General features: G+C 41.6%; 1 protein-coding gene across 1 annotated transcript in view; it reads left to right on the top strand.

Annotated features, from left to right (window-relative positions):
* The window catches only part of NPHP3 (nephrocystin 3), a 47,350-nt gene that overhangs the window by 29,766 nt on the left and 3,318 nt on the right, over positions 1-14,266 (top strand). Inside the window, exons 16-26 of the mRNA XM_020804566.3 lie at positions 869-1,007; positions 1,858-2,022; positions 2,419-2,516; positions 3,489-3,611; positions 6,527-6,716; positions 8,028-8,269; positions 8,906-8,981; positions 9,665-9,792; positions 10,779-11,019; positions 11,913-12,038; positions 14,093-14,208. Coding sequence (XP_020660225.3) covers positions 869-1,007; positions 1,858-2,022; positions 2,419-2,516; positions 3,489-3,611; positions 6,527-6,716; positions 8,028-8,269; positions 8,906-8,981; positions 9,665-9,792; positions 10,779-11,019; positions 11,913-12,038; positions 14,093-14,208 — 1,644 coding nt within the window. The remainder of the gene's footprint in view (positions 1-868; positions 1,008-1,857; positions 2,023-2,418; positions 2,517-3,488; positions 3,612-6,526; positions 6,717-8,027; positions 8,270-8,905; positions 8,982-9,664; positions 9,793-10,778; positions 11,020-11,912; positions 12,039-14,092; positions 14,209-14,266) is intronic.

Raw genomic sequence — 14,266 nt, 5'->3', positions numbered from 1 at the left:
TGATTTCTTCCCCATGGTGTGCATAGATGGAGTGGCAGCGCAGAGCATGTGAACCTGAAATTTGCTTCTGTTTTTCAGAGAGGATTAGTCATTATTTCTGAAATGAACCATTGAGTATATAGAAACTGATGTGAAAACTTGTATTTTGGCATTTGCTGTCCAAGAAATAACATCTCCAAGCCCTCATGGGAGACAGTGATACCAGTACAATCCTCTGGGTTATGACCTGGTGCTGGCTTAGCAGTTGTAACTCTCATCAAGTATTAGCAACAATTCCTATTGGGATCATCTTGTAAAACACAATGCACAAAAATTTATGAACTAAACTAGCTTTTATTATGGTTAAACGGGCTCAAATGCTTGGAATACAATGAATATATACAAATGTTTCTGTTACTTCAAGGCATTTTGAGGGTAGCTGCTTGAGAGATTTTTTTAAATTAATTAATTAATTAATTAATTAATTAATTAATTTATATCCTGCCTATCTGGTCTCTTGACCACTCTAGGCAGCAATTTGGATTATTATTTTGTAGGATTTTATTTACCCTTTTTATTTGATCTGCTGCCCAGATGTTAAGACCAAATGGGTTCTTCAGGACAGATGTATTTCATAGTTTCTCTTATCGCAGGCCACACATATCTTCTTTCCTTTTCCTTTCCTGTTTCTCGCTTTCCCTTTTCTAGCAAATATCAGTGGATATTTTCATGTGTTGAAATTTGTGCTGGAATTATACATGTGCATAATAATTGCTAAGGTTTACAGTGATGGGCATTTTCCATGTTAATTTAGCTTTGGATGAAATTTCAAACTTACATTGCGTTTCCTTTTAACCTTCTGTATTTCTCTGTCTCCGTTCTTCTCCAGTGGCAGAACGACAGAAAATATTGATGCAATCCTCCAAAAGTGCTTCCAGTGCCAAGATACAGTGTCCCTGTACAGGTTTGTTCTGAAATCAGCTGAAGAATCCTTGAGGAGTGAGAGAGACAAAGGCCTCATGAAAGAGGTGAGCACGCAAATCTGATGGCGTTTTTTTTTCTTTCAGATACATGTGTAATTTCATAGACAGGATTTTTCTTTAGCACATTGGAAACAACAAGGTGATTCTGTGCTCATAAGCTCATGGAATCAAATCCAGAAGCAAGTTTATTCATGTGTTGAGTCTGATGTAGCAGATGTATGCTGAGATCCTCTCCCCCCCCCCCCCATGGCAGGTGTCAATACAGTTCTCCTAAAACAAAAACAAAATAGAAATGCTGTGGTACCTTTGTGTACTTCAGTCTAAGGTTCCATGGCTTGCAATCCTCTTCGTCAGACACAAGAAGTCCGGTGGACCTTTGTCTTGCTCAGAGTGCAGTATTTACCAGGCCTTGCAGACAGCTCTTGTCAGCATCCAGCATGGCTTTCCAAAGTTCCCACCTGGCCCCATATAAGACCTCATTGTGAAGGATCTTTCCTCAGAGATAGTTCTTTTGGTAGCTGTCAGTTGCTTGTACTGTTACTACTGATAGAGAATATCCAGCCACAGTGCAATATTCATCTGGCATGGGGAACCTGTGGTCCTCTGGATGTTCTGCCAACTCTAAAAAGCATGCCAAAATAACCAAGGAAGAGAGAGTTGTGGTCCTACAACATCTGAGAAGTAGCAGATTCCTTGCCTCTGCTTTATCTAAAGGTAGGATTGGGCAGGTCATGATGATACCTTAAAGAGATAATAGTACTTCATACCTCTGCAGTTGTCCAGTTTTCCTGTCTCCCCCTCTATATCCCACCAAACCCTAGATACTACCGGGAGCAGTATCCAAGCAGGTGATGACAATGAAAATATTAAATTAGGTTGTATGTTTCTTTTTTAGATTCTCTGTCTGATTAGTGTTAGCCACAATGGGATCAGCGAATCAGAACTGATGGAACTCTGCCCTGGACTGTCTTGGGAACTGCTGTCTTCCTTAGTTTACACTTTGCACAAGATGTGCTTTCTGACATACGGCTGTGGCCTGTTAAAGTTTCAGCACCTCCAGGTAAAGTTCTTTGATTTGCTGTTATGTCATCTGCCAGCTTCTACTCATGTTTTTCAGTAGTTTGCATGTTTGTAAATAATGGAGTATAAAGGAGATTAATACATGCAGTATCTTTTCTTTTTTAGCATTTTCTACAAAATCTTTTAAGATGCCTGTAACTTCTTATGTCTTCTGTTTGTCTCTCTCACTCACCTATGGGGGGGTGTAATTAGGAGGCATCTAGTTCTCCCTGTAATGAATTTTACAAACTTTTGGCATGTATATATTGTTTGTGCTGTTCGATGTGCTTTATTTTACTTGTTGCTTCCTGTAGTTTTAGTTGGAGACTGATACTTCATGACAAATGATTGGGAGAAGTCAGTCTAACTAATGCCACCAATGTCTTTCCTCCCCCAGGCTTGGGAAACAGTGAAGCTGGAGTACATGGGAGGTGGTCAGAATATTTCTGAGCTTTTCAGAGAAAAGCTGATAGACTATTTCACTATGCAACTAAAGTAAGCCTTCAAAAGTATGAGATAAAATTAAAAATAATGTAACTACTTTTAATAGTAACTCAATAATAGCTTACCGATACTTATATAAGGTAGTGCCTGAGGGACTGAACTATACACTAGAGAATCACTTTTTTAATTTGCAGGTCTGCCATGAATTCACTATAAGGTCTTAGCCGTTATTTCAGGTCCATTATCTGTTACATACATTTGAACTTCTGGTAAAATTCCTTTTGATACACAGTTAAAGTAGAGAAACTCACAGAGGAGAATAGCTCCACATTTTCCAGATAGTCCACCCCTTTCTCATTAACTGGTCTCAATAACTCACTCTGAGACATCTGTAAAAGAAAGAATAAAAACATTGCACTACTCACAGTTGTGAACAGATCAAGAGAAAACAAAACAACTGGCTTCCAACAGAGTAAAGAGAGGGAAAGGGAAGCACTCAGCAGAGAGACAGGGATCTTTTTAAACTCCGAGATGGGAAGAAATGATTGTCTAATGCTGGATAGATTTACAGTCGCCCCAGCTCAGAAGGGCCTCTCCCAGTCAAACCACAGGCAGCATGTGAGTTTGTAAAAGCTACAGCATTATATTTTATGGCCCACAAGCAAGAATCCTGCCATTGTGTTTCTTCATAGATATAGGACTGCATACTCCCCCCCCTCCAAATATGGCAACAGGAGAAAAACCTTTCAGTGGATGGATTGCTTAGATTCTTCATTTTGTTTCATCTGCTCTTCTGTTTCACCTCATTCTCACAGACTCTTTTTAAATAGATATTTTATTGTATTTTATTATTGTTTTAAGCCACCTGTGGAAATGCAAGATATATTTGTAAATTTAAAAGCCAATACGCAAAGAAATGTTTAGGCAAGTGCAGTATCATTGCTTTAGCTGTAAAACAGATTATTTTATTTCTCTTCCCCTGCATTTTGCGGCCTCACCTGGCTGTCCGTGGTTCCCCCTCAGTGCAGAGAGAGTCACTTGGAGGAGTGCCGATGAACTACCTTGGTTGTTCCAGCAGCAGGGCGACAAACAAAAGCTACACAAGTGCCTGCTGAACCTCTTTGTGTCCCAGAACCTTTATAAAAGGTAGGGGGGAAACAGCACTTGGGGTGTGTTTTTGCTTGCTCAGGATTGGTTTCTATGTAAGCACAAAGTCCTTGAATGAAACAAATGTTGTAATGCAGAGCCAAATAGTAACAACATAGATATCTAGGAATTAATTCAGCCCAAGATGAGCAGCAGGAGAGACTTGGGTTGGCTTCTTGCAGCTTAAGTGCTGAGCCTTGTTTGCTTTGAATTCTAGGTTATGCACAGGATTATTTTATCTGAGGGTTAAAAAAAAGTCTGTTAGGGCCTCTGCCAAGGTCAGAGAGCAGGAAATCAAAGGACTCCTTGTGCTGTATTTTGGAATGAGTCTTTGAGTTGCCTGGGGGAGGAGGGCTCATCTGAAAATGGTGTTGTGCCCAACGAGAAATGCGAAATAGTTTTACAGTGGTGCCTTGAATTACAACCATAATCCATTCTGGAATGATGGTCATAAGTCGAAGCAGCATTTCCCATTGAAATGCATTGGAATGTGATTAATTCGTTCCGGCCAAAGAAAAAAATCACACACAGAAAAATCACTGCAAGACTCGTTGGAAACATGATAAATCCCTTCCGGCCGAAGGGGTTGGGGGGAAGAAAAGCAAGGGAAGCATGCAGGACCCATTGCAAAAGCACAGAAAACAAATGGAGCAGATTGGAAATGCACAGAGAATGAAGGAACAAGGTCGGAAATGCACAGAAATCAAAGGGAGCAGATCAGAAATGCAAAGAGAACAAAGCAAAAAGCAACGGAAGCATGCAAGACACATAGAAAATGGGGAAAATCCCCCCCAAAAGCAACCAAACCCCCAAGACCCATCGGAATTGGGGGGGAACAAAAAACAAACAAACCTCCAAGACCCATCACAGCACAGAAACATAACCCCCCCCCAGCCGAAAACCATGCTGCAAAAATACCAAGAACAGTTTTTAAAAAGCATAAAGCAGCATCATACCTTAGCAGGCAGTCTCCTCAGATCACACAGTCTCTAACTGCTGGGGCGAAAGAGCTACAAAGAAGCAGCTTCTTTCGCCACCTACAGTTAGCAATTTGAAATTCCTGTCTTTTCCCCCCCTGCCTTTTTCTGTTCATAAGTGGAAGCTCTCTCACAAGTAGAAGCAAAATTTTGCGACTGGGGCTGTTCGTAAGTCAAATTGGTCGTAAATAGGGACGGTTGTAAGTCGAGGCACCACTGTATGCCTTTTTCTTAACTTGCTTAGGATTGATTGAGTGGACAATGCTATTGTCTCAACTGTTGTGAGTTGGGAGAATTATGTTATGGTTTGGCTGTCAGGGTTGAGCTTAATGATAAATCTATGTTTTTGGAATAGGTGCTCTCTCTCAAGTGATGAAAGATGTATGGCATAGCACACAGTTCTCTTCACCTGATTACTGAGGCATCTATCTCTGAATCATTCCCCTTGTGGGAGACAAAACCAGTTAATAGTAGGAAATGCACATTCCTCCTAATGTCAGAATTGGCCTTTAGACTTGTACTGGTTGAAGTCCTCACTTAGCTATAAAGTTTACTGGCCATTCCTGGGCCAATTACCAGATCCCCGTCTAACTTCACAGAGTTGTTCAGGAGTAAACTTGGAGCATTTATGGGGGAGAGCGCCTTGGACATAACTTGAAAGGAAGCACTCAGCTGAGTCAGTGCAATCAATGGCTTAGAAGACTAGGGGATAGCTTCTGCCCATGACTTTGGCCCACCAAGAGGGGCCAATCTTTTCTTGTATGTTTATGATTCTGAATCATTACATGATTTCAGGACTGGTTGGATAAAAGGGTACATGCCAATCAAAAGAATCCACATTGGTTTATGAAAAGGTTGGTACATACACACCTCAGTGGGGAGGAGAAGTCTTTTGGTTTTGGCAGTGTTTTGTTTTGCTTTTCCTAAATTGGCTCAAAGAAATCTTGTGCTGGAGACCAGGTGGATGCTTCATCTCATCATGTTCCTGGGAGCTGGATTTTTCTCAGACTTGTCCCCTAACAAGCTGTTTTGTAGAGCCAGCCTGCTCCATGACCAGCATAGAAAGCCAGCAAGCTTGTGAAGGAGATACAGATTGCTCCTTCCTCTGCTGAACTGCTTGACAGCCTGTCAAGAAATCAGTAGTCTGCATTTCATGCTGGCTTCAAAAGAGGGTGCAAACCAGTGGGAATACAAAGTATGAAAAACAATGTGCAGGTCGTTTGTCATGTTTGGAAATGTATTTATAATATTTCAGTAATGCTCAGTTTAAAAACGTCCTGCAACAGGTAAGCTATTCTAGCCGTTCTGCCACTTCTGTGGTGTGTAGGAGTTACATGGGAGTCTCCTGACTCTGGTTGGAAACCAGTTAAAAATTGGATTCATGCAAGTTCATCAGCATGTGTTTCAGTGGCAAACTGCTGCTAGTTAAGAAGTTGTCATTTGCAGTTGGTGCCGTGTGCTAAATCAACAGGTATGCAATACCAAATGCAGAAAGAGACTTCATGATTACTGTGTTTCCCCAAAAATAAAGACAGGGTCTTATATTAATTTTTGCTCCAAAAATGCATTAGGGCTTATTTTCAGGGAATGTTTTAATGTTTTCATGTACAACAATCTACATTTATTCAAATACAGTCATGTCATCTTCTTCTGGTTGCTGCACAAGGGTGGAGGGCAGGGTTTCACTTAACAGGGGCTTATTTTCGGGATAAGGCTTATATTATGAGCATCCTGAAAAATATTAGGCCTTTTTATCAGGTTAGGTCTTTATTTTCAAGGAAATGGGATAGTGGCAATTATTCCCTGCGATTTATGCCAGAAGACTTTCAACGGTGGGTGTAAGTACTAGGATTTTGGCCTTTGTATTTAAGGCGCTTTATAGAATGTGCGTCTGTGGAGGTGGAAGTGCTATTTGTTTCTTGGAATTTTTGCACACAGGGGCCACTTTGCAGAACTACTGAGCTACTGGCAGCATCTTGGCAAAGATAAGAGTTCCATGGCAGCGGAGTATTTTTGCTCTTTGAAGCTCTATGAGACAAGTTGTGAGGGTGAAGAAAGCATGATATCTCTGGCTGACCTCTATGAGACACTGGGGCGATTCGTTAAAGACCTAGGCCTTCTTAGTCAGGTGAGTGCTTCTGCAGGACACACAGCATATTACAGATCCCTGTTCTTTGCCATACTGTAGGCATGGCTTCTTGTGCCAAATCAAAATTCGGGGGGGGGGGGGATTATTTTCACTGTAGACACTGTAATACACCCCAAAGTTTCTTATTTTCAAGGTTATGGAGGTTAGTTTGGAAGCATGAGTGTGGTATTTTAAAAAGTATAAGAGTATTTGTAGATTAATTCTAGTTGTTAGTTCCACTTAGATGAGAACTAATGCGTCAGTTGTTTAGATTATGTCTTTGTATAATCAGGGCCTGTATGGCGCCCCATAACATAATTGGGTCCCTTGTTGGGAGAAATGTGCCATATAAATAAATCTAATCATTATCATCATAGACTGCAAAAGGGATTTAAAAGAATATACAGTGGTGCCTCGCACAACGGGCGCCTCGTAGAGCGATGAATTCGCTCTATGAGGCCATTTTTGCGATCGCAAATGCAATCGCAAAACAGTGCCCGTATAGGCGGGAAATCGCAGAACGAAGGTTGGTAAGCTGCTCGCTTACCGACCTTCGCTTTGCGACCTGACAATCAGCTGTTCCGCGGCTTCAAAATGGCCACCGGAACAGCCGAAAGGGGACGGGGCTCAGCGTTTTCGCGCCCTTGGTAAGCAAGGGGAGCGCGCGAAAACGCTGCGGAAGCCCTGAAATGGCTGCGCACAACCATTTCGGGGCTTCCGGCAGCGTTTTCACGCGCTCCCCTTGCTTACCAAGGGCGTGAAAACGCTGCGCCCCGGCCCCTTTTGGCTGTTCCGGCGGCCATTTTGGACCTGCCGGACAGCTGATGGCAGCCATTTTGGCGCCCTCGTTGTGCGAGGGGAGGGTGCAAAAATGGCTGCCGGCCCCTGGGAAACATCGCACAACGGTGAGTATTCTATGGCATTGGAACGCATTAAACGCTGTTTAATGCATTCCAATGCCTTTTTGTGTTCCGTAGTGCGATGTTTCCCACAGCAAAGGTTAATCCGGAACGGATTAACCTCGCTGTGCGGGGCACCACTGTGATCCCAAAATAAAACATAGCCATAGAATCAAAATGGCCATGAATATTGCATTGTTTTCAATGGAATGTCTCAGACTTATATGAGTTATTTGAAAGGTTTGGGTAAAGCTGTTGTCATACTCAGTACAGAGTAATATAATGGTTTATGTAACTAGAAAGAGTAATTTCTTTCAGAGTCACAGGCAGAGGTTTTCCCCAATTTTGCTACCTGAGATTTTGTAATGGAAACTTCTCCTTCCTCATCCCCCATTGTAAAAAATCTCTATAGGCAATTGCTCCTTTGCAACGCTCCTTGGAAATTCGAGAGACTGCCCTGGATCCAGATCATCCCAGAGTAGCCCAGTCGCTTCATCAGTTAGCAGGTGTTTATGTGCAGTGGAAGAAGTTTGGCAATGCAGAGCAATTGTATAAGCAAGCTCTTGAAATCTGTGAAAGTGCTTATGGGGCCGAACATCTCCGGATTGCTCGTGAACTGGATGCTCTCGCAACATTGTACCAGAAGCAGAACAAGTAAGAAGGAAGGGCTCTCTCCACCTCCTGGCTCTGTGTGTTTTGTTTTTTAAACCAAGGCTGATGCTTTAGAGTGGTGGTGGAATTTCATGGCTGAAAGATATACGTGGCAGAGCAAATTGAGTTTGGGAAATTTGGAGGGCAGATAGATTTAGGAAGAAGGCAGCTGAAGTTTTTTTCTATGGTCTAAGTGGACTGATATAGGAATAACACTTGGTAACTGCTAGTATTAAAAATTGTTTCAAGTGTATCCTTGAGTTTCAAGAAAATCGAAGAGAAGAGAAGAGATTGCTGTGAAGCAAAGGATGCTGTTAACATTGATAGGAGCTACTTCACCTGCACCATTCATTTTGTAGCTCAGGGCACAAGAGCTGTTATAAAAGAAACATACTAGGGAACATTTTTCAATGGATTTCATTTATGTTACTACCGACCCAAAGTTATGCTCCCAGTAAAAGCATACGTGAACTGATATTGCACCTGTATGTCACAGTACTTAAGAAGCCACATTTAAATTAAAATCTTAAAAAACCCAAACTCTACCACTAACAAGGTGTAATAGAAAGAGTATATTGAATCTTTTGTTGACCTCTTGTCTCTGTGTGTGATTGATTGAATCTGTTCCAATTGTTTTAGATATGAGCAAGCTGAGCAGTTGAGGAAGAAGTCCTTCAGAATTCAACAAAAATCTGCCAGACGAAAAGGCAGCCTGGTAAAGATGTATTATTTTGTTTTGCGATTCTTTTAGTTTTAAGAGTATTTTCACAAGAAATGGCAATAGCTGTTAATTTGAGATCTGTCACTTTCAGTGAAGGAAAAATAGAAGAAGGTTGTCAAAATGAATGGGCATTCTAATAATTGTAGATTAATTCTTTGTATAGATTTGATAAGTGCAGTAAGTTGATTTAAATGCCACTTTATAAAAATCCTTGATGAGATTTGGCAAAGTATGGCTTGGAGGCCCCCAAGGTTGGTTTGATGTCTCCCTCTCTGGATTCCTACAGCCTGAAAATCTCTCCAGAAAAAAACAGTTGGCAGAACCTGAAAACCACTCACATAGTCACCATTGTATGTGCAGTTTTCCACAATAGGATTTTGGCCTAATTGTGTTACAGTCCACAACATGAATTAAGGGAGGAACAGTTGCTATCAGTACAGCACATGCTTTGGTTATAGAAAGTTCCACCCTGAGTCCCACTCATACTTGTTCGTGGGAGATGGTAGGAGTTGAAAACCAAAAGGATACCTCTGTAAAGTTTTGTAGAAAGTATAGGTTGGCCCCACACAAGTGGCTTCACCTTTGTCAGCCTTTATGCACTGAATGTGATTTTTTAAAGTCATTGATCTTCAACATGAGAATGTCAAGGCAGTAGGTTTCTCATTGTTCTTCTTTAGTATGGGTTTGCTCTTCTTCGCCAACGAGCCCTGCAGCTGGAAGAGATGACTTTGGGCAAAGATACATCTGATAATGCACGAACACTGAATGAGCTTGGAGTGCTCTACTACCTTCAAAATAATCTTGAGTAAGTGATGGTTCTGCAGTTGCCTACACAGAATCAAGGGACAGAAAGGAATGGGGCCAAATCTGGCCTTTACAGCTTCTCCAGATGGCATGCCCTTTTCCTCATAACACCATCATTTTGTGGTTCATGTGCATGGCATCTTCTGCTCATTGTGACATGCATCATGTGAACGAGCCAGGTGGGGTAGTCATTGGAAGGTTGAATCAGGTCTGCAGGGATGCAGGTTCCTGCCTCAGTCATGAAACTTGATGGGTCAAGTATTGGCAAGGCAAGCTAAACTCTTGAGGAGCCATGCATAAGAAACACATGTGATATGGTAATCATTTAAATTCCACTTGTTGATGAACTGTCATTTCCACCAGCTTAGTCAATTATGAGGGATCAGAGCTTGGAAAAGTTACTTTTTTGAATTGCCGTTCCCAAAAAACTCTTTAAAAATTAGTCCAACCAAGTAGTTTTTCCCTCAGGCTCTTTATAAAAACGGTGTTCCCTAGTCACGCTGGCCATGTGACAACGGAAACTGTCTTCAGACAAGCGCTGGCTCTATGGCTTGAAAACAGGATGAGTACCGCCCCCTAGAGTCGGACACGACTGGACTAAGAATGTCAAGGGGAACCTTTACCTTTATAGAATAATAAAACCTGGTTGGGGAGTTCTGGGACCTGTACTACAAAAAAGTAATTTACAAGTTCTGCTCAAGGTAACAGGAGTTGCAGTCCAATTACATCTGGAAACCTACATGTTTCCAGTGCCTAAACAAGAGTACAATATGACCTAACCATCATGTATATTGAGCGATGCAGGGTTTTTTGGGGGTGTGTGGGGAAAGTGACTGATTCCCTTGCACGATTGAGCTTCTCACTTACCACATCAGAATACTGCTTTTTTTTTGAAAGAGATGTGCCACAACTGCAGGTGCAAGTTGCACTTTTAAACAGCTGTGGCAATATGCACAGATACATGTCACTGCGTCAACTTGTTTCTAGGACAGCAGAGCTTTTCCTGAAACGCTCCCTGGAAATGAGAGAACGGGTTCTTGGGCCTGATCACCCGGATTGCGCCCAGTCCTTGAATAATCTTGCAGCTCTAAACAATGAGAAGAAAAACTACGACAAGGCAGAGGAGCTGTACGAGAGGGCATTGAACATTAGGAGGAGAGCATTAGCACCAGATCACCCTTCTCTAGCTTACACTGTGAAACACCTTGCCGTGCTCTACAAGAAATTGGTAAGAAACTGTTCAATACAGGTGGGAATTTTTATTTATTGCTTTACAGGTCAGGTGTCTGATCTAGCACAACACTTTTGTCAACTGTCACTGGCAGTGTGCTTCTAAAGTGGTAATTTAGACCATGGTGTAAATATGATGGAGAATGCAAATCTCTGTTTCCAGAGCAAATAATGGCAAGGGCCAAACTGAAACTTTGCCAGCACGTGGCAGTCTGGCACTGTGGAATCTGTGGGATGAAAAGGAGACATGTTGTCAGGATTGCATGTGCTCTGTGCCATTGAAGGACCTGGTAGTCATTGTCTTACATTTCTGTGTCAATAATTGTCAAATTGCAGACATGTGCCAATCCACTACAAAGTCTTACGTTACTATATAATTTTAATTTGTTCTATAACAAAGTTTCTCTGGGCACATTACAAAGAGCTAATGGAATATAGTACAAAGAATTAAAATGCAGGATGGTGTCTTTGTAATCACAACACAGCACATATTTGTTCCATATGACATCATTCAAAATAGAGGGCTAAATCTAGTGTTGTTTACAGCCAGAGCAGACCTACTGAAATCAATGGAACTTACATTACTAGTAACTAATGATTTCCATTTATTTCAAAGTGTCTACTCTATTTAGGCCTAATGTGAGTTTTAGCTCCATGGATCAGTTTTTGACATTCCAGATGGTGGAAACAGAATAAATACACCAAATATGTAAAAATGTATTTCATTTAAATACATAAGACAAGTTGCAGAATTCAGCTTTCCTTGATTCAGAATACTTGTAAAGTTCAACTGTGTATCTGTGCCACTGCAGGCTGAGCTTTCTATATTGCTAAAATGAAACAGACCTGTACAAAAGTTTGGAGCAGTTGCATGTTTGTTTTTTCCCCTAGGGGAAGCACGATAAGGCTGTACCTTTGTATGAATTGGCCGTTGAAATCAGGCAGAAATCTTTTGGTCCAAAGCATCCTAGTGTGGCTACTGCTTTGGTCAACTTGGCAGTTTTGTACTGTCAAATGGTAAGTTTCCTTCCTTGCACAAGGTATGAGAGTTGTTAGATGAATGATGTGCATGATCAACACCCTGTAGCTCAGGGTAGAGGGACCTACCTGAAAACAGATGCACTTGTTCCACCTCCATGATATAAGTATAAAACATTGGCTAGGATCTAAACTTGTTCCTAAAATAGATTCACTGAAATCAGTGGAACAAGTTCATTATGACCAACTTAATTATGGTCGGTCTGTTGGACATTATGTCTGGATTCACTGCATTGACTGGAATGGAGACAAAATGCTTCCTATGTTGAAAAGAACTGAAAGGCGGTATAGAGATATGGCATGGTACCAACAAGGCGCTGTTGGGAGAGTAACCTCTACCCATCAGCACTAGCAAATTCCTGTAATTTTAATGGAAGCTCACAAGTATGGCCCAACTGATCTTTGCTTACTAAATAGTTGGGCAGTTTTTTAATGTCCATATGCTTTTCGTCAGTCCTAATCAAAACAGCCAATAGTGAGGAAAGTGAGTGTCAGACAAAATCTGGAGGACATGTTGCCTAGCTCATTGATCTGCCGCTTGGTGCTTGCCACTAGCCCAACCCATTTGCCCCTCTTTTGCCTTGTTAGAGAGGTTGTTGTGTGCTGTCAAGTCACTTCTGATCTATGGCAGTGCTGATAGAATTTCCAAGGTACGTGAGATATTTCAGTTTTATCTTTGCTGCCTTCCAGTGAGTTTCTGTGGCCAAGCAGGGACATGAACTCAGGTCTCCTGAGTCCTAATCCAACATTCTCTCCACTACACTACACGGGCTCCCATTTGCTCAAACTTCTGTCATGCAGAGAGAGTTTGGTGGAAAAAAAGGGATTCTACCCCAACACACACACTCTCATATTGAAGATGGAATTAAGGGGGGGGGGGAAATCTGGATTCTCACCTCACTTCTTACACTTTTCTGGAACCCTTAGAGCTTAGACTCAGGCGCACCTGGTATGGGCAGATATGGATGCAAGCTTACTCCTCTTGTTGTTGTTGCAGTAATAGGTGAGACAGAAGCCTTGCTTCACTTTTTTGGCCTCACTTTTTTTGATAATTGCCCAGGATATCCTAAACCACAATAGTGCACAAGAACAAGAATCTAGGTGCCTCCTTTTCTCCTATTAATCTTCCATGTGGTTCTTCTTTTGTTTTGGTGGAATGGTGTGGGGAGACATCCTGGCGGATTGCGCCTCATTGGGTCACAACAGAGCATCCTCCTGCTCACTCACAGTTCTTTCAGCTTGTGAAATGTGGAATGCTGACAAAGTTCAAAGCAGAGATGGGTTGAGATATTTGCATTATTTTCTTATCAATAAATCCCATTTTGCAAAGTCCAGATTTAGACCAGTTCATGAGTACAGTTCATCTCTTCTTCGGAATTTCAAATGACACACAGCTTTTAATATGTAACAGGTAGCTAAGTCTGCATAAAGTAAGGTTGGGACTCCCAAACCAGATTGCCATGGATGCACATTAAGAGAAGTTTACCAGTAAAACTTTACAATTAGTGTTACTGCTAACAGTAACAACAGAGGCGGTATGGGGAGCGGCATGCACTAATGACTGGGGAAGGAGAGAGTAGCAGCTCCCCTTGTGTTGTGATCCTGATTGGAGGAGGCCCCTGCACTTCCTTTTGCATCAAAGAAAAGCACAGGTGTTGTTGGATGCTATCTGTTGAAGTCATCTTCTCAGAGGTGAGCCCCAATGAGTTCAGTAGTTTGTGTTCCTGGGTCAGTAGGCTAGGGTTGCAGTCTTAACAGGTCATGCACTGTACGCACTTGTGGCCTCCACTGATAACCTTATTACTTTAGAGATGTTGCAACAGCAGTTTCCATCTTTCAGCTTTGCAATTTTTACTCTCAAAATATGGGAATCACTACAGTTTGCTTTTTAAAGCTCAGACTTTTAAGGTTTTCAATAGATTTTGAAAATAAAATTTCCAAGACAATGACATTTATATTTTTGCAATGAGTTTTAGCAGCATTGTAATGTTCTTTTTAAAAAAGCATTTGTTACTTTTGCATTCCACGTCAAGAAAAAACACTCCGAAGCCTTGCCTCTTTATGAACGTGCACTGAAGATTTATGAAGACAGCTTTGGGCGCATGCATCCTCGTGTAGGAGAGACATTAAAAAATTTGGCAGTGCTGAGGTAAGTTTTATCCAAACTGAATTGTTTAAGGCATTGTTTACCTAATCCAAGCACTATG

Source organism: Pogona vitticeps, chromosome 6 (assembly GCF_051106095.1).
Source record: "Pogona vitticeps strain Pit_001003342236 chromosome 6, PviZW2.1, whole genome shotgun sequence".
NCBI lineage: Eukaryota > Metazoa > Chordata > Lepidosauria > Squamata > Agamidae > Pogona > Pogona vitticeps.
This window is presented reverse-complemented; position numbering and strand designations above follow the sequence as displayed.